The sequence below is a fragment of the Coloeus monedula genome, assembly GCF_965178545.1.
Source record: "Coloeus monedula genome assembly, chromosome: 22".
Taxonomy (NCBI): domain Eukaryota; kingdom Metazoa; phylum Chordata; class Aves; order Passeriformes; family Corvidae; genus Coloeus; species Coloeus monedula.
Window position 1 is genome coordinate 2,397,539 of NC_138802.1, and position 25,795 is coordinate 2,423,333.

At 41.9% G+C, this 25,795-nt stretch overlaps 1 protein-coding gene across 1 annotated transcript in view; it reads right to left on the minus strand.

The window, feature by feature from the left end:
- CFAP74 (cilia and flagella associated protein 74) overlaps positions 1-18,330 on the minus strand; it is a gene marked incomplete at both ends in the record, with an annotated part of 35,054 nt that extends 16,724 nt beyond the window's left edge. Inside the window, 20 exons of the mRNA XM_082295576.1 lie at positions 1,127-1,248; positions 2,247-2,369; positions 2,837-2,949; positions 3,892-4,009; positions 4,757-4,930; positions 5,049-5,138; positions 5,504-5,570; positions 8,366-8,484; positions 8,957-9,127; positions 9,774-9,956; positions 10,340-10,547; positions 11,075-11,232; positions 11,968-12,070; positions 13,257-13,367; positions 13,930-14,103; positions 15,225-15,329; positions 16,764-16,862; positions 17,063-17,209; positions 17,647-17,737; positions 18,120-18,330. Of these exons, the coding sequence (XP_082151702.1) occupies positions 1,127-1,248; positions 2,247-2,369; positions 2,837-2,949; positions 3,892-4,009; positions 4,757-4,930; positions 5,049-5,138; positions 5,504-5,570; positions 8,366-8,484; positions 8,957-9,127; positions 9,774-9,956; positions 10,340-10,547; positions 11,075-11,232; positions 11,968-12,070; positions 13,257-13,367; positions 13,930-14,103; positions 15,225-15,329; positions 16,764-16,862; positions 17,063-17,209; positions 17,647-17,737; positions 18,120-18,330 (2,687 nt within the window). The remainder of the gene's footprint in view (positions 1-1,126; positions 1,249-2,246; positions 2,370-2,836; positions 2,950-3,891; positions 4,010-4,756; positions 4,931-5,048; positions 5,139-5,503; positions 5,571-8,365; positions 8,485-8,956; positions 9,128-9,773; positions 9,957-10,339; positions 10,548-11,074; positions 11,233-11,967; positions 12,071-13,256; positions 13,368-13,929; positions 14,104-15,224; positions 15,330-16,763; positions 16,863-17,062; positions 17,210-17,646; positions 17,738-18,119) is intronic.
- Positions 18,331-25,795: the final 7,465 nt, after the last annotated feature.

Below are 25,795 nucleotides of genomic sequence, written 5' to 3' on the forward strand. Positions count from 1 at the left end.
GCCCTAAGCAATTTGACAGCTTCTATCTTTGGGATCCCCTTGAACTCTTAAGTTTTATTAGGAGACTTATTCTGCTTCTATACTTATAAGTTTTATCCCTGGGTTATCTAGACCAAGTAAAATCACTTACATAACAACTTGTGCTTGTCATATCTGTAAGCTGAATTTCTGAGATAACAGCTTTACTCATTTCTTTCCAACTGTGAAGAATCTCTGCAGTCTTTAATTCTGGTAAGAGGTTTAGAATGGATGCCTTCCGCAGAACCAATCTCTCCCCCACCCTCCCACAAACCCACCCCAATCCTATTGAAATAGCCTCTAAGAAATGCAAATTGTTAAAATAAGAATTCCATAGTGACTGCATTAGGTGGAGGGAAGACACCCAGCACCTGAAGACAATTAAATGTTCTCATAACTGCTTTTTAATAGCAGGAAATCTCCAGAAGCCAAGGAGCTGGAATATTCCCTTTATATCACAGTGCAAACAGAACCAGTCCTCAGACATGACTGACTTGGACTCTGAAACACCCAGATATTTTCCCCCTGTCAATCACTGTCTGGTCACTCTCTGGGTGATCAGAGGGATCTGTCCCTCCAGTGCAGTGCTTAAGGCCTACACAGGTCAGGAAAAGCTGCACCTTTCCCATTTTAGAGTGAATGCAATAGGACCGACATGATTTATCCAGTATCTAATCCCAGGTCTGGAAAGACTCTCAATAAAAAGCACAACTGGCATGAAACTGGCTTGCACACTGTAAGTCCCCCCAGGACTTTAACTGAATGCAAAATAGCTGAGAAACAACAAAATATTCTTACATAAAATTTCCTGGCTGAATCAACCCAATGTGCACTTAATTTTAGACACATTTAATCTCCCTAAACGTTTAGTGTGCAAATTCCACATGAGGTGTGGGTTTGCTGTTCCCTAGGGGTTTCACAGCTCTCCCTAAGAACAGGAACAACACAGGGAATCTGGTAGGAGTGAGGTGTGTGGATACTTCACAGCTTGGGCTGGTGTTGGAGGTCTGGGATTGCAGGATGCCCAAGCCCAATTTCCAGAGCCCAGAGGGCTTTCAGGATGTGCCCCTGGAGTGCCAAGGCCAGAGCCACCCCCAGGGCAGCTCACCTGCTCCGCACCTCGACGCTGTCCTGGTACAGCCGCTCGTACAGGCAGATCCTGAGGTCCACGCTGGGCTGGGGCACCCAGATGGGCACATCCACAGAAACTCCAATGGCACTGAAGTTCAGCTGGCAGGGCAGGAATGGCAGGGGATTAGTTCTGTTAGTCTCAGGCTCTCACTGACTTACAGCAAGAATTTCTGCTATAAATACAGCAGAATAAAATACTTTATTATTCATATTGCAACAGGTTCTTTAATTAGGCAGACCTAGGAAAATCATCTGCAAAGTAAACCCAAGATGTTACAGTGCCCCAGCAGAAAAATACAATTATACTTTGGTTTGGATTCTTTGACAGGGAACATGAAAGAAGAGCATCTGCCCATGATACTGAAAAGAAGCATTTGAAGTGTCTTTAGCTGAAGTGAATGGGCCCCAATCCAGGCTCCCCCGGGGCTGCAGCTCGTTCAGCCAGCACAGAAATGCAGTGAAGGCAGCACAGGGCTGTGCTTCCTGCAGTGACCCGGGTCTGGCACCAGGGCCCACAGAGCTCAGCCCTGGAAAAGCTGATCCTGGAGGAGAAGGTGCCCACAGGAGCCTCAGCAGGTGTCTGCAGCTCCTTCTGCAGCCTGAGGGAGAGCCAAGACTGGCTACTGAGCTTCTGGGAAGTTTGTCTTTATTTTTTGGCAAGCTTCTATGAACTTTTCCAAGCAGAATTTGGCTTTCAATAAAATTTAGAATCACAATATGCTGAAGTGGTAACTAAAGTTGTCATCTCTTCCAGCTTTCACACATCAGCTTCACTACTGCCTGCTAAATAATTCCAATTCTGATAGCTCTGAAAGAAAATAAACTATGTGGGTTGGGAATAAGGGAGAATACTTCCACATTTGTTTCCAGGACATGAGATGTTTTCCAATATGATGCCTGATAAAATGGGAATATCAGGATTATTTGCATAGAAATTTAAGAGAATGAGCAGGTTTAATAAACATCCTGCAGCAGAAATAAGAGCTATGACTTAGAGAGTTACCTCACATCAAACTACCTAATACATAATTCTTGAGAAAAGCACAAATCAGAAGATTTTAAACTATTTCACACATGTTTTGAAGCAGGTCACTCACTGGTTTGCAGTCTGGGTTGTCAAACACAATCACAAACTCTGCCCTCACATCTCCAGGGACAGCTGGGACAAACAGGACTGGAATTTTCACTGAGCTGAAGGGTCCAATCTCACCCTCAGTCACCTGAACAACAACAATGAAACTCTAGAAATTGCACTGAAATAAAGAAGCTGTGCACACTCACTAGACTCACTCTGCTACACCTGGTTTGTCACTAAATTGAACTCACTATGCACAGGAAAAATCAGAACATTAATATGGCTCAAATCTGACATTTCCCAGATATTCTTCCTGCACCTCCTTGTGTGTTGTCACCAGACCTTGTTTAACCACAGAACCACATAGCAGAAAAAAAGAGTTAAACACTGGGAAATGGGAATGTGCACAGAATCTTTCAGCTCAGATATGTCTCTATAGATCAAAGGAAAGGGGAAAAGTGTACTGTGATTTCATTTTAAGAATTAACTGTGATACACTGATGTACAGTGAGCTTGGAATGACCATGTACTTAAGCATTTCTCACCAGAGCAATTTATTTTATGTAGGCTCAACCTAGTGAAATCTTGTCTGGACCTCAGGATATTCATTACCTTTCCAAGCATAATTTCAACCGGTATTTCTTTGGGAGAAAGTTCCACTAAATTATCTGCATTGTCTGTGTCCAGATCTGATCTGGTATTTAATTCTCCTTGACCAAGTTGTTCTGAGGAAAGAAACAAACACAAAACACAACAAAATGCTGGATGTGTGTGATCAAAAAAAATCCGACAATGCACAAGTACATTAATTTGGGTCAATATTGCAAATCCAGGAACGTATAGCAGTGATGGGAAAACTGGAATGTCTGGAAGGAAATATTCTTTTGGCCATCCAGCTTTAGTCTAGTTTGGAATTCTACCTGAGGCACTTGAGCTTTCCACTACTGAGTAACAACATTAAAGGTTCATTGGGACAAGGTCTGTATTGGAGATTGGTACATCCAAAATGCAGACTCAGCTGGAAGTGGGGTTGGGCTTCAAGAGCAACTTCAGTGGGATAATGCAGCCAGAAGGACCTGTAAAAACCACTCACAACCTTTTCATGGAAATTTCAACTCCCTGAAATTGGAATGGTGAATACTGGGAAGAAATGTTAAAGAACATAGATAAGAAAGAAATTAAGAAAGTCTTTCTTCTGTAAGACTGGATTTTATTAAGCACATAGTAAACATTAGGAATGAGATGGAAAATGTCTGAGGAGGTTCATCTTTCTGCTTCCTTGTTCCTAGAATTACAGACTATAAAAATAAACCTGTCATGTGGATTGCTATTCTGAGAAGTGGGGATTCAGTTGCTGAGACAAGGATGATGTTAACAATTTTGCAATTTCTGAAGCTGGTTGGGTTCTGTGTTCTTCTGAGACTGAATTGTTGATCACTAATGAGCAGTGAGGTTCTCTGCTGCTTTTGATATAATGGTGTCAGGACATTATTTTTAGTCATTTTCTGTGAGGCAGCATACAAAGAAATATAACATTACTCCCAGAGTGATGAGCTACTTAATTTACTGAGTAACTTTGCAAACTGAATTGCACAGTTCATTACAGGAGACTACAGACGGATAAAACTTGGGGAAGTACAGGGCCATGTCCCAAAGCATCACCTCACCCATGGCACTGCTGCTCTTGGGCTCCTGGGCTGCACAGTCCTTGTTTTGATCCCCAGCTGCCACTGGACTCACGCTGCTTTCCTCTTCAGGGTCACAGGCACTGGAATGTTGAGTGACCTATTAGGAAACACAGCAAAGGATTTTCTCCCATGGCTGTTCCTCTGCCTTGCACCAGCTCCAGTTCTTTCCAGCAAAAGTTTTATGCAAATCAGACTTGTGCTTTCTTGCAACAGTTCCATGTTATAAATGGAGAAATGTGTTGCATTTTCCAAGAAGTGCACATTCCACTAGACCTTTATCAATGAGCAGATTGAAGTTTTGCTGGTTGCCCCAAACAGGTAAATAATGTAACAGGAGCAATGCAGTGTAGTGCCAGTTACTTAACAATTAGCAGAACCAACATTTTTCTAGTGGAAACCCAGGCAGTTCTATGTCAAAACTAAGTCTGCTGCAACCAGCCCTCTCTTTATCACACCCCTCACTTTATTGCTAGTTTTGCACCAGTTCATATGTTTCTGACTTGCAGGAGTTGAGATTTTAACGACTCTGTCAGAATCTCCTCTTTTAACTGAAGTATTTTCTCCTAATTGTCATGAATGTGGAGAAAATAGGAATCATGGCATAAATAAAGTACTTTAAAAATCAGCATTGCTGGTTTCCCCACTCCTCACAAAAAAATTGTTTTTATCTTCTAATATTTGGGTCTAACAGATTATATTTATAACAACCCGAATGTACTAAAGGTTGGACCAGAGGATCTTCTCAAGTCCTTTCTGACCTGAGCTGCTCTGTGACTCTGCAACTCCACCACACTTCCCAAAGCAGAACATTTCTATTCCTTTAGGGAAGTGCTTTTGAACCCACCACTCTTGCAGGAGCAGATTTTACTGTTGCTCTGAGGGTACTTGTGGCACCTGCTGACGTCTGAACTTTGAATCTGGTTCCCAAAGCCCCGCTGTTTGTCAGGCTGATGGTCTGTGAAATTGTCTCTCCCACCACAAGGCTGCCAAAGTCAATGAGCTCTTTATCCAGAGCCAGCTGTGAGAAGATAAACCATTAATTACCACTGGCCTACATAGCACTAATGTCAATTAAATGAGCATCCGCTTTTTATAATAATAATTATATTATCCACATGCTAAAGGAAGTGCCTTACAATGCACGTCTTGACTGTACATTTCAGTGGAACACAAAAAGGACCTGTCTGGGCCATAAACATGACTTCTCCTTCCAGCCCTTCATTTATCTAGAAAACAAAAGAAAAAACCCCAATGAAAAATCTTTTCACTCATTCTTTGAGTGCCATATTAAAATGCATCTTTACTGATTCTATGTTTCTACTTTAAAACAGTCTTTGTGACAGCCTGGTTAACTTTAGCTGGGCAATATTATAAATATTTGGAAACTTGCTCTCATTTGGAGGCATTTTTCCAAACATGCCCTCAGAATTTGCCTTCATACAATTTATCAGAGCTTGAACATGCATACAGCTACAACAGCAGTTCTTCTAAAAATGTAATTAGTTTCCTTGTTAGCAGTTAAGAAATTTAATTATGATGTTTTTAATCAGTCTAGTGGCCTATACTAGGATTCTCCTCATTGTGCACTTACCATTGGCTTAAATGTTACCAGGAATTCACAGGACATCCCAGAAGACACTTTGCCAGGTGGGTCAAAACTGTGGAGATAATTAACACAAAACTCCAAATTAAAGCTGTGGAGGGAACACCCAGCTCTTGCTCTGGTAACAATGGCATATTTTTTTTTCCCCCTCACTTGGACTAATTATCAGAAAAGTCAGAATGAGTGACAGATTAATGAAAGGCTAAAGAACCCTGCTGCAACTGGGAAACAACAAAGGCTGATTCTTCATGAAGGTTTTATTCAGAAAGACTTTAAGTGCTTTTAAAAGGCAAGACAGGGACTGTAGCCAAGGAGGTGAAGCTGAGGTTCGAAATCAGCAAGAACAGGTTGAACTGCCCAGTCAGATAATTAGGAAGCAATTTCTCCCATTATCCATTTTAATGCTGCTCTGTAACATCTCCCCTGTCCAAACACAAAATGAAGAGGAAAAACCCAAGGAGGGAGCTGCAGATGATTAGAGAAAGTGCTGCTTGCTGCCAGCTGTATCAAAATTATCTTGAATAGAATCTGCCACTCATTTCATGGTCTGTGTGAGGCAAGGAAAATGCCCATCAGAAGACAAGACATCTCACAGCTGCACTGTAAATGAAATTATTGAGGCACTCCTGGAGATCTGCTCTGCCTGGCAGAGGAGCCAGAGGAGATAAGGAAGTGTTGTCAGCCATGGGAGCCCTGAAGCCAAGTGAGACACAGAACACACTCGCCCTTCACAGTTTTATCAAAACAAAATTAAACTCAAGCTAGAGCAAGATGAAACATTTTAAAAAGGGGAAACACACTTCAGAATTCAGGAGCTTAAAATCTGGACAGGGAGTAAGCACCTCTGAACATATCCCTGGCATTTTCTCCTGAGAAAGACTTTAAGGAATGGCTCTTTATTTCAAATGTTACCTTGATAAAATAGTTCTGATTTAGAGCACGAACTGCCAAGCACACAAATCCACACAGAACCACTCTGCTAAGCAGAGGCTTCCATTGCATGGGGTGTAATAATGCTCATTTTAACCACTAGAATAAAGCTTTTTATCAGCAAATATGGTGCTTGTCACTGATAACAGCTCTCAAGTGTTATGTCTGTAAATACCTGGGCACTGATTTTGAGGACAGTGACACCATGACAGTGTAGACGTGCTGGGAGTTTTCAAAACACTTGGCAAAACTATTTTGTAACAAACAATTTATGTCTGGTTCTACCTGAGATAAGCTTTATACAGTGTAGGATCAGTGACAACAGGTCTGTGCTCTGCTGGTCAGATTATTAATGATATGACAATGAAGAATAAAATCTTAGATTATTTTTGCTAGCTATCCAGCTGGCAAATGTATGGGTAACCAATTTATTTTTAAAAAGTTAATTAATTCATCAGACATTGAAAAATCATTCACAACTCTTGACGTTTAATTTCCATTTGGAAAGTACTTTGAAAGGCAATTATAGCAAGGAAAGACTTAGGCCTTTCAAAAAGCATTGTTTAATTTTTGGTCACAAACCAGAGGTGCTGATTTAACATATGCAATTGTCCAGCACACTAAATGAGAAAAAAAAATCAATATTTGAGAGCAGGAAACCCTCATTTTGTCAGATTAGTAGCTTCAGGCCTTGTCACAGAAATTAAACATGTTTGTAAGTGGGTCAAAATTAAATCCATGCACGTGATTTTGAAACAACCATGAGCTACACATTGAGTCAAGCACCAGAGCAGGTTTAGGAGCTGAAGGGCTCTGTTGTGTCCTGGTCAATTACCCATCTCCATCAGTCTGGGAATGAAGTGCTCCACACCTTTCCCAATCCACCTACAGCAGCTGGATCCAGACTCACAGCTCTCCAGGGATGCTGTTCAGTCAAGAACTCTCTGTTCACATTCTGGTGGACTCTTGTGGGGACAGAGTGGGCAAGGAATGGCTTCACCTTGGACCATCCTGTCCTTATCAGACGATCCAGAAATTCCATGTGCGGTTTATCCCCACAAGCACAGTGGGCAGTGAGCTGGGAAAGGAGCTCTGGAGTAAGAAATCACTTAGAGTGGTGAAACAACTTGTTTATTCACTGGGGTGTGCTTAAACTGTCCCACAGGTGGCTTTTCCAGGTCAGCCATAAGGGTTGAAAGCTGAACTTCCTCTGTAAGCCACAGGAATTCACTTCCATCTCTCCTATTTGTCCATAAGCTTCACTTACACGCAGGAGCTTTAGCATTTTTTCACTTTTAGGCTGGACTACAATAATTTTTTTGTTTGTTTCACAGAATTCCAGGTAAATAAATTCTTTTCATGACTTCATTTTTTAGAGAAATACTACTTTTCACACAAACTTGCCTTTTATATATTTAAAGGCTCAGACCAGTTCCAGAGAGAGCTGGTGTCTGAATTCTTAAAAAGAAATATTTGGTGGATACCTCCTTTTGTTTATTTATAAACAGTGAGATAAAATTATCAATATAGTTTAACTGAGATTAATTTTCAATCTCCCAGCTAGACACAGTGCTTCATTACATAACCTGTCAGCAGGATTATGGGAACAGATTGATGGGAAAGATCACAGGATTGCAATTTAAGTGCTCTTTGCTCTGCGATTGATTTCCTTTATTTCATTAGCTTTTTTCCCTTCCTTTTCTGTCAGATTATACTGTGTTTATCTCAACCCACAAGTTTGACTTTTTCCCCCCAGTTCTCTTCCCCATCCCACTGAGGAGGAAGTGAGGAGCTGCTCTGTGGAGTTTCTTTGCCTGCAGGGTTAACCCACAACAAGCAGGAATTTCAATTGCTGCAGAATTGGGTTCCAGCTCTTGTTGTGGTACAAAGGTAAAACAAGTCTGCAATTAATTTACTTACTGAACACTGATGAAGTCCTTGAGACATTCACTGATTCCCACCAGCCTGCAGTAATTAACACTGTAGGATGCATTTGTCAAAACTATCTTCTTTTTGTAGATTTGACCAACATCAAAATCCTTGGAATGCCAAACATACCAGGTGAATGTCAGAGACATGATGTTATGTTCATGGTCCAATAGAGTTATTAACAGTCTTGTTAACGAACCAAAATTTAACTGCATGGGAGTCACCACTTCTTTAAGGACATTCTTTTACAGTAATAATGTATTTACAAACAACATACAAGTACCAGTCATGCTGCCCTTTAAAAACACACAACACAGTGCAACAGGAGGTTTCATCATCTGCTCACAGTTCTGACAGTATTTAAACTCCCCTATGTATAGGAAGTATTTTATAATTTACATAGTAAAACTGACTAGTTTATTTAATCTATCACTTAACTAAGAGATTGTTAGAGAAAAAGCCAAGAGCTGTTTCAAATTTCACTTCAGACCTATTAAAGACTGCAACAGAGTTTTGATCAAGACATTGGGATACACCTACAGCAGATCCATCTCTACAATTCCATGCAGAATGGCCACTGACCTTGAAATGAATGCAGCTGGGTTTGCTGTGGAAAGCACAGCCCTTATGTCCCCGACCAGGCACAGTTTGCTTGTGAAGAATTCCAGTTTGGAGTTCCTCCATTTTTTTCTCAGCCATTTTTTTCCTCATTGCCCTTATAGCCAACCATGTTGGATCTTCTGCTTTGGGTACCTGATAAGGAATGTGCAGAAAGACCACCAGGGCCCTGTGTGATCACAGAATCTGCAGCTCCAGTAGAAAAATCTGCAAAAGGAATATTCCAGCACCCAGCCAGCCTTTTCCTGGCTCTCTCCAGTCAAACTCAGACTCCCAACCTCAACATGAAGAATTTCATGGATTCTCAGCTGTCTGTTCTGCAGCTTATCATCACCCAACACTATGACATCATGTTTTTCATGGCAGAATTAGCTTTTCTGCACTTTAAGGGTTTTTTTCCCCCTCAACTTCTTAGACACTGAGAAAAAAATCAGCTGACTTCATTGGAATGTTTCAGTCATGGTCCACTGCTTCTTATAGGAATTTGTACCGACATGATTTCTTTTTGAACGATTCTGAAGTTTTTTTAAACTCAAGCATTAAACATAATATGATTTATGTCTTTACAGATTTCTGAACTAAACCTGAAGTGTTGTTTTCTCTTTGAGAGAACTAACTCCTCCAGAACAGTGTAAAACAGCAATGACTGATGATATTCTCACATCTGAATTTCTGTATCTATGTAATAACATAAAGGCTGCATTTTAACTGCAAAAGACACAATTACTGGTTTTAAGCAAGGTTCTTTTCTATTTCTAACAAGAGATATCACAACATTTACCTTGTGCAAATCATATTGTTGACTCCAAAGTCCTGGGAACTCCGGTACTAGGAGGGTCTGGTCCCTCTCTGTGTCCTCATCATCACTTTCCCAGAGCACATCCTGGGGTCTGTTCTCAGAGCTCTCTCCCTGGGGAGCAGCTCTCTCCCCAGCCAAGGAACAAACTGACGGAGAGCGCCACGACTTTGGTGAAAGAACACAAGTTTTGAAGATGCAGCTAAAAATTACTAGAGAAGAGTTACTTCAACAGTTACCAGTTTCTGAGGAGATCTTGTAATACAAAAATGACAGGTTTTAAAGTTCAGAGGTCAAAGATGACAACTTAGATCAATTCCCTCTTAAAACATTAAATATAGACAAATTCTTATGTTAAAAGTTACTATATTTCCTTTAAGAAAAAGGAAACTAGCAGACATTAAGATGGGGGAATTACTCTCCACTTGTTCTGTACTGTCTCATGTTTGGTTGCATCCTGTGCTATTTTTAAACAGAATTCAGTGATCTGCACCTTTAACAAAACAAAATGAAAAAATCTAAAGAGAGTTCATTCCCAGGCCTTTGATTACCTGTGATATTTCTCCATCTGCATGTCTGTAGGTCTCCTCACTTTGCCAGGCTTCCCGTCTCTGCAGTAAAGGACCCTCAAGTTTACCACGAGCCTTAATTGCCTTAGTAGGGGACTGACTTTTTTTCTGCTTGTGAATAGAAGCTTTTTCTTGCAGAATTCGAGACACAATCTCCATTTTTCTTGATTTCTGCAGTTCTCTAAAAGCTCTGTAATCCAAAGTTGTAAGAAATATTAACCCAATCATGGTTGTTCACCAACACTATTAACTACAACGCAGTTCCCTTGGAGCCTTTAAGCTAAACAGCAAGTCTTTAAGTTGGGTTCAGTGATAATTTGTGCCAAGACACCAAATGATTCAGAGGCTGTTTATACATTTTTGCAGACTAAATATACTCAGTTACAGGGTTTTAGAAGGCTGATACAGACTTTCACAGTGTTCAGGGGAAGAAGAAGGACAGTTACTTCAGGTTTCAAGTTCAGGGTCACTGAACTTCCCTCCTGGAGGAGTTGATCGTGGAACACCCACAGAGCTCTGGTGCTCTGAACGCCCCAAGGCAGGAGTTCAGGGCACCAAGAACAGACTGTGCAAGTGTCACACACAGAGTGGGAGAGGGAGTTCACTCCCTCCAGGCACCATCAGAGATGCTCTGCCTTCAGGATCTGACTGAGCTCCAGTACATTCCTGCATAAGCACCAGGGAGCAGGGAGAGTTTGATATGGATATGACACTTACTCTTTCTTTTTTTCATGCTCTTGCTGTCGTTTATGGAGAAAAATTTCCCTGATAACATTGCCTCCTTCTGCTAGGATGGCTTCCTTCATTTTCATCTCCTCCTTCTTTGCCTCCAAGGCCTTTGCTTTGTTCAAAATCTGGAGAGTTTGGAGCCTTTCCTATGAAAGTCACACAAACCAGTTACATATTTGATGCACCTGTTAAGGAATATAAACCAGAGATCTAATGTTGGTCCCCTTATCCATTTGTAGTGGATGTCTCTGAAGTAGAAAGTATTGTTTGTAATATTCTCTGTAGTCATGGGGGACTGAGAGGCAGAAAGCTCTGACTAGGTCCAGGCTACTTCTCTACTCTTCCAGCCTGCCCCTGCAATGCTGTTCAGTGAAGGAATGTGAAAAGATAACAGTTCTAAACAAATCAGGATTAAATTAAGATCATTCCCTCAGATTCTACAGAACATAAATAGAAGAGCAAAGCAGCATAGCTCAGAAATTCCTAATTTATACTATTTAAATTCTTAAATAACTGTTTTTCTTCCATATGTTTTCTCCATGTGGAATATTTCTGCATTGGGATCCAAATAACTGGAAATCCTTCTGGCTGAACTTCCAGAGAACTTATTTTAGTATGCATTATTTCCCAGAGACTTCCCCTCCCAGAACAACTAGACTGTTGACAGAATAAACTGCATCAGCAGAAGTGTCAAAACCTGCCCACACAGATCTCATGCCATCCCTCCAAGAGCTAAACTCCCCCAGTTTCAAGAGGTTTGGTCAGTGATCTGCTCAAAAATCACCACACAGTTCTGCAAGGAAAACTGACATGACTTGCATTAGAACCCAACAGTCTCCCAAGTCAGTGACTTCATTCCCATCCCAGCTCAGCAGCAGTACCCTGTTGGAAGTGATGCTGGTTTTCAGGGAAAGCACAGCTTGTATCCTTCTCTCCATATGCTCCTGAGCTTTCACTTCTTCCTTTGCATTTTTTTCATGAATTCTGTAAGCAAAGTAAAATCTTTCAGGCTCACATCCTGGAAAGCTCTTGGTATTAGAACGTCTGAGCTGACAAGGAGTGATTGCCAATGTCCCCAGGCATTGCTGCTGTGAACCCCAGTTGGGTGGGCACTGGCTGTGGGCACAGGGGAACAGTTGGAGACTCTTCCAAACACGGCACTGCTTGAGCTCCAAGTGCCAACAGGTTTTCAAATATTTTGCTCAACAACTTTAATTTTTAAAAGTTTTGGATATGAAGAATGTGTTTCATGTTATGACATATGACTGGCTGCTAAAATAAAGAATTCAGGTGTTGCTCATGTAACCAATACCAAAACATTATGTAGCAAACTTTTCCAGCCAAGCACATGTACCGACACTAAAAATAAACCCTAAAAACTCTACAAATTGGAAATACGTGGGTAGGAATCAAACCTGGGAATATGCCAGATAATACAGTGGGAAACTAGGAAAAAATTAAGATTGATAGGTTTGTCAAGAAAAAAAAATCTATTTGATTTCATTTTTCTTAATTATCATCAGTTTGTACATACCATCTAATAAAAATAAACCAGCACAGAAACAGTACAATTACTTCCATCATTTTATAATTAAGTCCTAATATTTGTATATTAGCATATATTTGTATATCTGTAAAAATAAGTAACAAATGTTCCGTTTCTTCAGCAGCAAAATAATTCAACTCCAGAGTAAAAACATAAACATAAACTTATGAAAGAGCATTTAATTTAAAATCAACCAGAGCATGAGCACAAAGAAATGGCCCATCAACCCATTTACCTGACTGATGGTTTTTTTACCACATTTCTGAGGGGACACTGAATGGCACAGGGCAGGTTTCAAACCTGGATTTTAGTTACACTACTTATTTAATGACACACACATATACAAAATGCTTCATTACTGATGCCTCAAGGGTCGGAGCCCTCATTACAAAGACCATCCCTTCAGCTCCAGGGATCTGGAGGCCATGCTAGGACAGTGAGTGGATTTTCTTCTTTCCATGTCCTTTTGTGCCCTCTAAGATCTCAATGCTACATTGTACCTGTCACAAGATTTCCAGGTGCAACAGAAGACACACCTTGCAGAAAAATCATTATTTTTCAAAGATTGGGGGATAAAGTGTTGCCCAGCAGAGGATGTACAATAGGAAATGAGTGAAGCCCCACCTTGCCATGCTTTGCCTCAGGAAGCAGACTGCTTTCTCATGGTTCCTTTTGGCATCCTCGAGGATTTTTTTATTTCTTTCTTCACATTCTCTCTGGGCTTCCTCCTCTCTTCTGCAAAACACAGACAAACCAACAGTTGCAGCAGGACTAAGGAAAACTTGATTGCAACACAATGAGACCTCAGGGTGGGGTTGGGGAGTTTATTAATATGTGCTGAAAGGAGGACATTTGTCTGCTCCCCACATTCCCCACATCCCCCACATTACAGACAAAGTGATGAACTTCACAAAAGCCACAAACTGACACCCTGGTGTCTGCTTCCTCTCCAGGAAATCTCAATAGACTTGGCTGTAAGTCCAGAAGGTCCTCATGGCCAACAGCACTGCAGACATATGCAGTTAGTCTGACCCAATAAACTTCATTTCCTGTGACAAAACCCCTGCATTTGTAGGTTTTTTTCATTAACAAATTTATTCCCATAGATCAGAAATCTTTACCTGCATAGCTGCAAGGCAGTGGCCAATTCTTATTTTAATTCCATTTCCTCATCAGACATTCCTGAAGCACACCCAGCTAAGACACACAGTAGCACCAGTATTTGAACTACCTGCAGTAGTGAATTGGCTGCCAATAAAACAAGAAAGGCAGCAGGCTCTGACTTAGAGGCTCTTACTTCTCTTGAGTCCGACGCCTCCCTTCTGCTTGCAGGGCTGTTATTTTTTCCTTCCAAATCCTCACTTCTCTTTCCTCCTGGTATTGCATCTGTAGCTCCTCCTCATCTTTTTGAAGTTGTTCACGGAGGATGTCGTATTTTCCCTGCTTAGTTTTTATCTGCCACATCTCAACCCTTTAAAACAAAGCGTGAGTTGTTTTCACTGAAATACTGATATTCTTTCACTTTAAGGTAATAGATTGAGTAGGGAACGCTCAATGGGGAAAATAAACATGTAGCCATGTTTTCTTTTATTATTTTAAAACACATTTTGAATCAAACCCTTTTACTGACACGGGTGTTCCAGACTAAGGCTCATATCTAATAGCATATCCCTTTTAAAGACATTAAAAATATTGGTCAAAAAAAAGAGGTAAAAAAAATAAACCCCAAGGTTGTCTTTCTCCCATTTACCCAGAAGAAAATATGAAAAACCAAGAAAAATTCTAAAAATAGCTTTTCCTTCAACAGTAAATAACTTCACGGACAGGCCATAGCTTTTATTCTTCTGTACTTTGCTGAAGGAACCAGATATGATAGGGCTGAGTACATTAATCTGTTCTGTGTATTGCTAATCACACAATAAACAAGTCAAGCATTTTAAAGCTATTACACAACACTGCAGCAGAACACTGTATCCTGGTGAACCACTTGGCTAATCACAGCTAGAAGCTCGTGCCTGCGTTCCTCCTTTGATGTACTGTGATGTACCTGTGGTACCAAAACATAAACACACTCACCTGGTGCCTTCTGCAAAAGACAGTTTTACTCTGTCTGGTATAAAGAAGTAATTTATTATGTGTGAACAATCAATTACAAGCAGCTATATTAGCTTGGCATAAAAATACACAGTACTGCTACAAAGTCTCCATCATGCTCATTTTCTATCCTTTCCTGTATGCCCTATAAAAACACTAAGAGGCATAAATTACAAGTATTTATGCTCATGCACAGACAGATTTACTTTAGTCCAGCTTATTTTACATTTCAAATGAGACCTGCTCAGGTCACAATTCATGCACCTCTCATAATAAAATCAAAACTTTATTTACATGTGCAAAACTAACTTGGGGTCTGATCCACAGCACCCAGCTTTGTAAGGAATGAACAGTGCAGGCTAAAAATTGCTCTCAAATTATTTACTTCAGTATTCACAAGCAATTTCTGTATTGATTAACTTTTGAATCCATCCAACAGCATATGAAGAATGTAATAAAGATTGATTCCCTTCACACTTTTTTCATTCCCTCACTTACAAGTTTTGTTTTAGTGTCAAAGCAATTCTCAACTCCAGCTCCTTCTCCCTCTCCAGTTCAGTGCACAATCGGCTGCTCAGGGCCTGCAGGCGGGACACGGCTGCGCTGGTAACGTTAGAGAGAAACAATCAGAAAGAAACGTGAACAAAGCCCCCCTTGCAAGATCAGCAAGAATAAAGCATAGCTCTAAGGCTCAAATTTATTCATTAGAATCCCAGCAATTTATGCAGCCTCTTGTTTAACCTTCTACGTGTCCATTCTTGAGGCAGAGCTTTCTTTAAGCTCTTACATGCTGGTTGAAAGGACCAGATGAGAATTTCAAAAGCACTGACCAGTAGCTTAATGCAACTATTCATTTCTCAGACTGATAAAAGTAGTATTATTCATGAAGATAAGCGTAGGTGAACCTAGAGAACCTAGACCAATTTTGCTTTTAAAATGGTATTACAATATTCCATACACTGAGCCTACAACTGCAGCATTCCCACACAGTTATTTTCCTTCTCTCCCCAGGAAAACTAGTAGACAGTGTACTACAGGATCCACAGACAGTGGCCTGACTATACTCAACATAAACTCCCATCCTCTAAATGAAAATTGGATCTTCTACCTGCAGTTATTCCTCTAACTTCAACATTTCTGTACTGGCATTGGTAGTGCTAATGGCAGCCAGGATTTGCGTAATTGCTAAAACACAATGACTTTGAACTTCATAAGCCAAAAATCTATCAAGTCTTCTCACTCCTCTAGGCACTTGCTAAATGTAAGAGATTGGGAGAATTGCTATTTCTTACATATCTAGACCTCTCCACGTGATAAGGATAAACACTACACTGCTTTTCTGTCTTTGCTGGGTTTTGCTACTGTCTCCAAGATCCCACTTGTACCACCTCAGGAGGCTCATTTGCATCAACTCATCAGTTTTGTTTAAGCAGCTCTCCCATTCTGGCAGTTAACCTGCCTTCCTCTCTCTCATTCATCGCTGCTCTAACCTGGAGATTAGCACAGGTTAGAAATGCAGCTGCGAAGTTTGTTCACAAGCCTCTGGCTCCTGGTACACAAGCCACCCACTGCTTTCTATTTAAACCAAATGTGAAGAGTACAGTAAATTGCCTCCCACTTGATAGCACAAGTGTTTCAGAGCAGCTCCTGTATGCAGAGCTACTCCTGAAAGGCATTCCTGCATTTCAGAACAACACAAGAAAGAAATGGCTCATGTATGTGCATATTTATAAAAATATGTGCACACACATATATATAAATCCTGACTGAGTAATCACCAGAAGCAAAGCCATGACCTCCAGGAGTGCCACAGCACCTTGATTCATCAGACTGAATAGAAGACTGAGACCCTGACAGACATAATTGACAGCAGTGGGCTAGGCTGATTTAATACCTGTTGTTACATTTTAAAATATATGCCTCTTTCCTACCCATTCCCAAGTTTCCACCTCTTTCTGCTCTTATCTCATTAATTACACACAGATGAACACAGTGGATGCCTGTAATCCTTGGTATCCAGAAATACTCTCTACCTACACATTGCCAGCCTCCTCCTCTCTCTCTATTTCCATGTCTACATGATCCAGCTGCTTTGCCAGCATCCTGCTCCGCAGCCGACAGGCACTCAGCGTGTCACTGCAAGAAACAAACACATCGTTTATATTTTGTAGGTTCTTTTCTCTCCCCAGTAAAACTCTTCTTTTGGGGGGCAAGATTAACAGCCAGGATTCCTGTCAGATATACAGTTCTATAAACTCAAGTATTTATGACTGGTACAGTATCTCAGTATTCGCTGGTGATTTGTACTGATGGATTATGTTTGCTTAAACACTAACCTGGTTTTTTGGACCACCAGTTCCTTTTCCCAGATCATGTCATCGAGCAATTGGAGGTTCCTCTGTGAGGCTGATATGCGAATTTTGTCTGCAGACTTCAGAGGCTGAATGTTACCAACATTGCCCAAACAGTGTTCTGAGCTTTGCCTTTGAATTGGAACACACAATCAACAAAGAAACATAATGAGAAATTGTAGTTATGTGAAGTTTGTATGACATCCTTACATCCTTGCTTTCTGTTTTATTCTAGCAGAACTGTTACAAATAAGACCATTATAAATAAGGATAAACATGAACACAAACTGCACAGGAAGTTTGCAGGCATGGACTTACGCCAGGATTTTCAAACCTGGATATCTAATGTTGAAAATTTATACCCTCATTTAATGCACTAATGATGTGTCTTTGTTTTTGAAATGCCTGTGGCTCCTCTTGATCCCACCTTAGGTTTGCAATTTTAGCATTCCTGAACAATAGTTTACAATTTTAACAGGAACATTTTAAACTAGTTTAAGACATCATACACAGCTGGTCACTCAACACCACAGAGGAAATTCCTGTTTGAACTGGAACAAGGTATTTACATGCTAGAATCAGACTGGTCTCCGACATCTTCAGAAGTGTCCTTGTTTTCCATCTTGCCACCACCAGCCGATTCTTCTTCCAGCTCATATTCTAGCAGATATTGAAACAACAGCTTAATAAAGACACTGTGAATTTTAAAATGCAAAGCTTTCTATACTTGCTGTCAAGTCACAGCGTGGAGAATCAGAGATGACATTTTATAGCATTAGTGCAGCATACATTAAAAAATTCATATGGCAAAACACGCAGGACTGTTGTACACCTGCAAATGAACAGGAGAATGTTCTCTGCCTTCATGTGGAAGTGTCACCAAGAATCCCACTTACGTGGGAAAACCCCAGAAAGAACAGGGAGGGGGACAAGGGAGGATAATGCATTGTCAGGTTCTGGACAACAATCTAACATGTTTATCTTACATTAAGTTTACATTCATGTCAGTTTTTTGTGAGTTATCAAAAGAATTCATTTTCACCTTCCCAGTGTTCTTCCACGCCAGGGAGCTGACCAGCTGCATCTTCTTTTTCTTCCTCTTCTTGCCTTTCTTCGTCTTCCTCTTCTCTTTCTTTTTCCTCCTCTTCACTTTCTTCTTCCTCCTCTTCTCCTCTTTCTTCTTCTTCCTCTAGAAACACTAGAGGAGATATTTGCTGTTCTCCCTCACTATAACTGGTCTCATGATCTTCCATGCTGGCAGCTCTTTCCAGATGACCAGGCTGATTAAAAGAAGGATATGTTTTACACATCAAATCTCCAACAACTTGCAGTAGTGGTGACTATCTCTGGAGGTGAATTCACAACATTCAGTACATACTTAATGCATGTGAAATAACTGGATACAACCACACACCTCTGTGCTAGTTACACATTTTGGGTATCAACTACAATAACTCTCTTAGCAAAAAAGCAAGGACTCTGCCATTTTTCTTTTTTTTTAGTAACAATCAGCTCAGTAATAAAACAAACCTTCTGTATGTAATTTACCCACTTAGACAATGATTTCATCCCAAATGACTTGGGCACAACTCCAACAAACACTATTTGCTCTTGAATCTTGTGGAGCTCTCCAATATAAAGTAAACTGTTCCCAACTGTTGTTACCATTTATTAGAATTCAGTAAATTCTGCATGTCATCTAGAATGAGTTATTACCACATGGCTGAGCATTTCACATCTTACTCACAGAGAGACTTGGACATATGATTAATTTTAACGAAGGTGGCTCAGCTTTGAGTGCGTTTATGTAAATCCTTCTGCAGAACTTAAGACCATCAACTAGAAGAGAGTATCTATTGTCTCCAGTTAAGGAGCAGAGAAAACACACCCTAGGATTTGAAGTATGGAGGAATGAGTAAATGACAGGAACCACCTTAAAGCCCAGCAGGATTCCTGCGCTGGCCTACAGCTGATTTAGGGATGTTGGTGGCACAAGAAGTGGCACAAACATCAAACGAGCTGCCAATGCAGCAGTGGTTGCAACGCTTTTAGCCAAACCACTGCGTTGTGAGGTTGTGTGGCTCCAACTCCCAAATAACAAAGTTTTAGGTAAATTAGGCCGAGATGCACAGCACGGCGGAAGGCCCCGGCCCTCCCACAGGACGCCCCGGGGCGGGCTCGGTGCTCCCAGCGCTGTCCCCTCCCGGCTCACCGCGCTCAGCCCCCGGCCGGCTCCTCACGGCCCCGGGCGCGCCTCGCCGCGCCGGCCGCGCTGCCACGGCAACGGCGCCAACCACGCGCGCGGGGGCGCCGCGCACGGGCGGCCGCGAACCGCCCCCAACCAGCGCGGGCGCGGGGCAGCGCGGCCGGCGCGGCTCGCTCGGCCCCCCCCGCGGGGTGGTGCGGGCCGGGCGCCGCGGGCCGGTGGCCGGTGTCCCTGGGCCGGTGGCCGGTGTCCGCGGGCCGGTGGCCGGTGTCCCTGGGTCGGTGGCCGGTGTCCCTGGGCCGGTGGCCGGTGTCCGCGGGCCGGTGGCCGGTGTCCCTGGGTCGGTGGCCGGTGTCCCTGGGTCGGTGGCCGGTGTCCGCGGGCCGGTGGCCGGTGTCCCTGGGTCGGTGGCCGGTGTCCCTGGGTCGGTGGCCGGTGTCCGCGGGCCGGTGGCCGGTGTCCCTGGGCCGGTGGCCGGTGTCCCTGGGTCGGTGGCCGGTGTCCGCGGGCCGGTGGCCGGTGTCCCTGGGCCGGTGGCCGGTGTCCCTGGGCCCCGGTCCCTGGGTCGGGGTCCGGTGGCCCTCGCGGGGTCCGTGGTGTTGTTCAGGCCACTGAGCAGTTCCTGAGGTTTGAGCCATCTGAGCAGCTCACTGCAGTGTTTTCCTACTTGACGACTGTTTACATTGTTTATTCTCAGAAGGTAGATTAAAATATGAACCACTGACACGGCGCCTGCCCGAGTGTGGTGGTGAGTGAGCTTTTGACACGTTCTCTGAAAGAATGATTTACGCTTTGGAAATACAGTGGCATTAACAATTCCATCGTATTAGTTACCGTCAGTAATTACCCGGGTGGAAGCACCTCTGACACCTGTGCTGCCTGTCTGGGGCATCTGGTTCAGGTCAGAGTCCTGAGAGTCAGAAACATTCTCAGTGAACTTTTGGCTTGGTGTTTATTTACATACATTTATAAATTTTAAGCAAGGTGCTGACATTATGATTAAAGCCCTTTTTTGTGAATTCAGATGACTTGCTGCGATGTGAAGTCCTGTGGATTTGGGGCTGGAGTACCCATGTTCGAATACTGAAGGTTTTCAAGTTTCAATCCAAAATGAAGCTGCCTTAAATGTCTTTTCAGAAGTAAGCCTGTACTATCCTGACAAAAGGATCTCACCACTATTTACTAATTAAAGGTTATTACAGCAGAAATCATGTACTGCTCATGCTGCTCATTTATTATGTCACATTCTGAACAGTTCCTCTGGCTTCAGCAGCAACTGCAGCTCTAGAGATTCCGTATGACACTTCCATAATTGTTATAAATATGCACAAAATCACTACATGAAAAGTCTTTAGATAATATTTCAGTGATTTACATAGTGAATGTCTGTCTTCATAAAGTGAATCAGTTGGAATAGTCTGTTCTTCAGTGGAATCTCCTGAGCCTGTGTGTTTGATATCAAGTGTTCAAGTACCAGATTTAGGGTTCCCAGAGCAGCTGTGGCTGTCCCATCCCTGGCAGTGACCAAGGCCAGGTTGGATGGGGCTTGGAGCAACCTGGGATAGTGGAAGGTGTCCCTGCCCATGGCAGGGGGAGGAAGAGGATGAGTTTTAAGTTCTCTTCCAACCCAGGCCGTTCTGTGATTCTGTGATTTTGGCTCTAAACTGGTAATTAACTGGGTTTCCTTTCTGTTCTATTCCTTGTATTACCTTGACAAAGTCAAGGACCAGTGCAGCTGGATCCACAGCAAAGCAGATCCCTGTTCCCTTGCTCCTGGCACTAGGCCTCAATGACGTGCTAGAGAAACCCAGCTATTCAAAGATTCACAGGGATTCAGTTATTAAAATACTGAGACATCATCCGCACCAAAATACACCCTGATCTGTACACAGACAGATGCATTCTCAGATTTATTTAGTTGGAAATGTTCCTTAATTGTAAGCAATATTTCTGTAATTGTTATAGTTGCTGTGAGAGTAAGGTCTAGGTTTTGATCCCAGGAGCACAAGCACATGCTGCTGATCTGAGCATTTATTTCCACTGGCACACACAGTATGGAGTATAAATTACTCACAGTGACCAGCTCATTGTCACACATTTATGGTATAGGTCCTCAATCTTAAGAAATATACGGACGTTCTTAGCTCTATAAATGGTGGAATCTCGATTTTATGGCATCTATTCATATTACATAAAACAAATTACATACAGACATTTGCAGGATTAAAGCTACAAGATGTAGGCTAAAAATATGCAGTGATTAACTGTATAGCTCTCTCTGCAGATCTGGAATAGTTATAACTGTGTTAACTCTGAACCTGCCAGTTCCCACACTCCTCGAGTCAGGATGCAAAAGATCCAAGCATGGATTTTCCCCTCAAGAAAACACTCAGAAGAACACCTGGAAATATCACTGATTGCCAGTTTTGTGTGATATTTTTATTCAGGGTATTTTTTCTGTCCCAGTTTACAACTGTTTGAATTATTTTCATAACAACAACAACAACAAAGGGTCATGATTTTGTGTCAGGTGAATAATGTGTTTCTAGGGAAAGACAATGTAGATTTTTATCTCTCATATAGATGGGAGAATAGAGAAGATATCTGCAGTTCCTCTGAGGGAAATTAAGGTTCCTCAGCCAAGTTCTTATCTCCCAATCTACAATTTATGTCTATCAACTTAAAGCCAGTGAATCTTTAAGATTTAAGCTCCAAGAAATGTACAAAAAAGGCTTTGGTTGATGCAGCTCTTCTAGATTTTGTGGGCTCTGGACCTCAGTGATCCATCTTGGAGAAACTGGGAAACAGAGTGAGCAGATACAAATTAGACTCCTGCTGTTTTGTTCCCATGAGGTTAAATTCAGAGGCATTTCTGTGAAGTTCCTTCAGTACCACCTCAGGACCAGTGGGAAACACAGCAGAGCTGGCCAGTTCATTTTGCTGTATGGCTGCATACTGTGCTTCCACAGGCAGTTGGCATTTCCCTTCCGAACGTTTCCAAGGTGACAGGAGCTCATATATGGAGCTTTCTGGCGTTTAGGCAGGAAGACGTGCCAATAATGGAATCTGCATTTTGGCAGGGTGGTTCATATCAATTACATAACACAACTTGTCTGCCCCTGTTGTTTGATAGGGATCGCTGTTGGCCTGTAAACAATGGCAAACATTGATTTGTTGGACTGTAAATAATGGCAAACATTGATAAGCATCTTCCCAATGACTCATCCTTACAGATGTATGGACAAAGAATGAGAGGGGCATTTGCTATCAGAGCACTTCATGGAGGAATGACCTGGGATAGCACCAGCTGGGTGTGCACCCCTGAGAGCAACACATCTGGGGTAAAACAATCATCCTGGTCCTGGAATTAGCCTTGGCTCGGGGGCAAAGTGGGAAATTTCATCCCAAATCTGTTGCATAAAGAAAAGAAAAGGAGGGCAAAGTGTCTGGCTGCAGTACGCTTCATGATTATAAAAAAATTTATGCAGACTGAGGGAGGAACTAGATGTTCTACAGAACATTTGGAAACAGATAAAAACTATATTCCTAGCACTTAAGGTGAAAGGGAAATTAATATTGTGGTTATCCAGATACTGATTAAATACAGACATGTTTGTGTTGGGGCTGTGGGATGTTCATACAGTGCAAGTACAGTACAACCTCTGAAACGAGCTAAATATTCCCACCATGCAATTGCTACTGATATTCCCAAATCTCATTTACAAAAATAGGCATATGTGTGTAATTTATATATCTAGAGACATTTGGTGATGTTGCCACAACAGTCTTTCACGAGCTGCTTAGGTGGAATCATGGGAGGGTGAGACTAATTATTCCTGTGGTACATTTTTTGCCTCTAAAAATTATATGACAATATGACATCTTTATTTTGCTGGCAGTAAAACCACCTGTTCTATTTAGAAAATTATCTATTACGAATACCAGGTAATGCAGTGCAACTGTAAAATATATGAAATAGTATCCTTTGATATTGTCTCAAAATCCTGAGTAGTAAATGACTGAAAACTTGGGTTTTGGCCCAAATCACTGAGCATGCTTCTCCTCAATCCCATCAAATTACACCATCCAATAAATGATTGTATGGTAGCAGTTACAGACGTATGGAGGACTGTGATCAGGGAAAAATCGTACCTGTTACATGTTCCAGAAGAAAAATACTTGACAGATACTAAAATGTGGGTTTCTGGTTTCAGTGTAGTAAAATACACTTCACAGTTGTGACCTTTATTACTACTTGAGTCAGGTAAATACTTCAAGAATTAGTAATTGTTGATATAGTAATAATAACAACTAATGATTTAATAAATAGTAGTGATTAAATGTCATTAGAAAATTGTCCAGATGTGGGTGGAGCCTGTTAGCATTTGACCTGGCATGGTCAGATACGACTGAAACGCTGATTTAAGGCCCACTCTGTTGCTTTCACAGACCTACTACAGCTTTACTACAGCAAAGATCAAAGCTTGTTCCAAGCTGTGTAACTCTGGCCTGACGTCCTGGTCCTGCTGGAGCAGGGAGTGATCCCACACAGTCTGCAAGGCCCCTGCTGAGCCCCACGTGCAAGGTGGGATCATAGGATGGGCATTTCCATGAAAGCTGCTGCCTGCAGCCATAGGGATTGAGGAGAAGCAGCAGTTTATTAGAGTGACAAAAAGGCTTAGGAAACATTTGGTATCATGGGCCATCTTTTTAAGACTATTTGACAGTTCCCAGCCAGTAGCTAAAGCTAAAGGAAAGCTTTAATTATTTTCAAGAGGATTAGATGAGAAAGATTTGGAGAGCTTATTTATTTTGTTTTGTTTTGATGTTTTAATGGCAATTTTAATAGTTTCTTAATCTATGTTTTAGCATTTTTAATCTGTCATTGACTGTAATGAGTTTGGGATCTTCAGCTAGAATTGTAGGAAATTAAATGTATTGTTGATCTTTATTATTTTATCTCCTCTATTCCCCTTGGCAATAGGAGTTATTTATTTTGAGTGGGGTGTGCATATATATGTGTATATATATATATATAGATGTGCCAGTCTATTTTAAATATGTATTGTATACAAAACCAACTAAATCCAAGGCTGAATGACCAAACATTTATCCTTCTTCTGTATAATAGGAGGATATAATCAAGGCCCTTATAGATAAAACGTCATTTATTTATCTGAGAGAACTTACATATATCTTTTAGGATTGCCATTGTATTTTTACTTGTGTCAGTGGTCAATTTTGTAGCAAGGTTTTCCCTTCAGAGCATGGGTTGCCACGGTGTGCTTATACCAACACACAAATTTACACACCTACATATGTGTCACCCACACATGAAATCCACACAGACACACTCAATGCAAATGTACAAAGCGCCTCTGTGGATTTTTTGCCATTTTTATGATGAAGACATAGAAAACTGTTCTTTTTGACTAGTAAATTAGGTGACAGCTGTCCAGCCAGAGGACAACAACACTGAGGAATTCTCAGCATAGGTACATAGCCCACTGGGCCATCAGCCTTAAGAGTAGGAAAAATACGAAAAAATCTCAACTGAAAATATCCCAAAAGGTGTGAATGTGTTCTGTTATACAGAGAAACAAAATCATTCTGTTCTGTGTGTCACCAGGTAAATTCTGTTAAAAGTCTTTTAGTTTCCCTCCTCAAAAAACCCCAATTTTCCTGCAACAATCCAACTCCCTGAGCTAAAATTTTTGTCTTTTCCTCCTTTTTGGATGTTAGCTGCAGGATTGCCATTGAAATGGGCAGAGGGAGGAAAAGATGAGAAAGAAAATAACACCTTACATCATTCTCACAGGTTTACAATATGCTTATATTTGTTGTATTACATTTGTGTGTGTATTGTGAACATCTGTTCTCCTGGATCTCACGGGGCTGTTATTCCCCTCACCCACCACCCCTCAATAGCCGTTTGAAATGCTGGTACTAAATAACAATACAGAACTAAGAAGAAAAAAGATGAATCCAACACTTTACCCCAGGTGCCTCCTTTCATTAGCTTAAGGTACCTGCACAATCATTTTTGGTTTCTGATTTAATTTCTTGAAAATGTCTCCTTCACACTGTTTCCTTTGTGGGTTGGTTTTAAAATTGTCATTCGGGATTGAACAGCACCAAAAAGCCGAGGAGGCGGAGGAGGAAGAGAAGGAAAGAGCGAATATGGAGGAGAAAACCGAGTTTGACCTGCAAGTCAAGATGAACCCGAGGTCCCGAGGAGCCCCGTGGCCGGGTCCCCGCTGGCCCCGTGCCGGGAGCCGCCGTGCCCGGGAGCCAGCGGAGGTCCCGGGAGTTCGCGAGGCACAAGAGGTGGAAGCTGGACGATGGCAGCGCGAGCAGCCCGGGATGGAGCTGTGAACTGCTCCGAGCGTTTCACTGTAGAGAAGCCCCTCAGGAGCCCGAGAGCGGCGAGGCAGAAGTTTGTGTTGCCGGCTCTGCCCCTCTCGGTGGTACCGCCGGGCCGGGACAGCGCGCAGACAGCGGAGAGGCGGCAG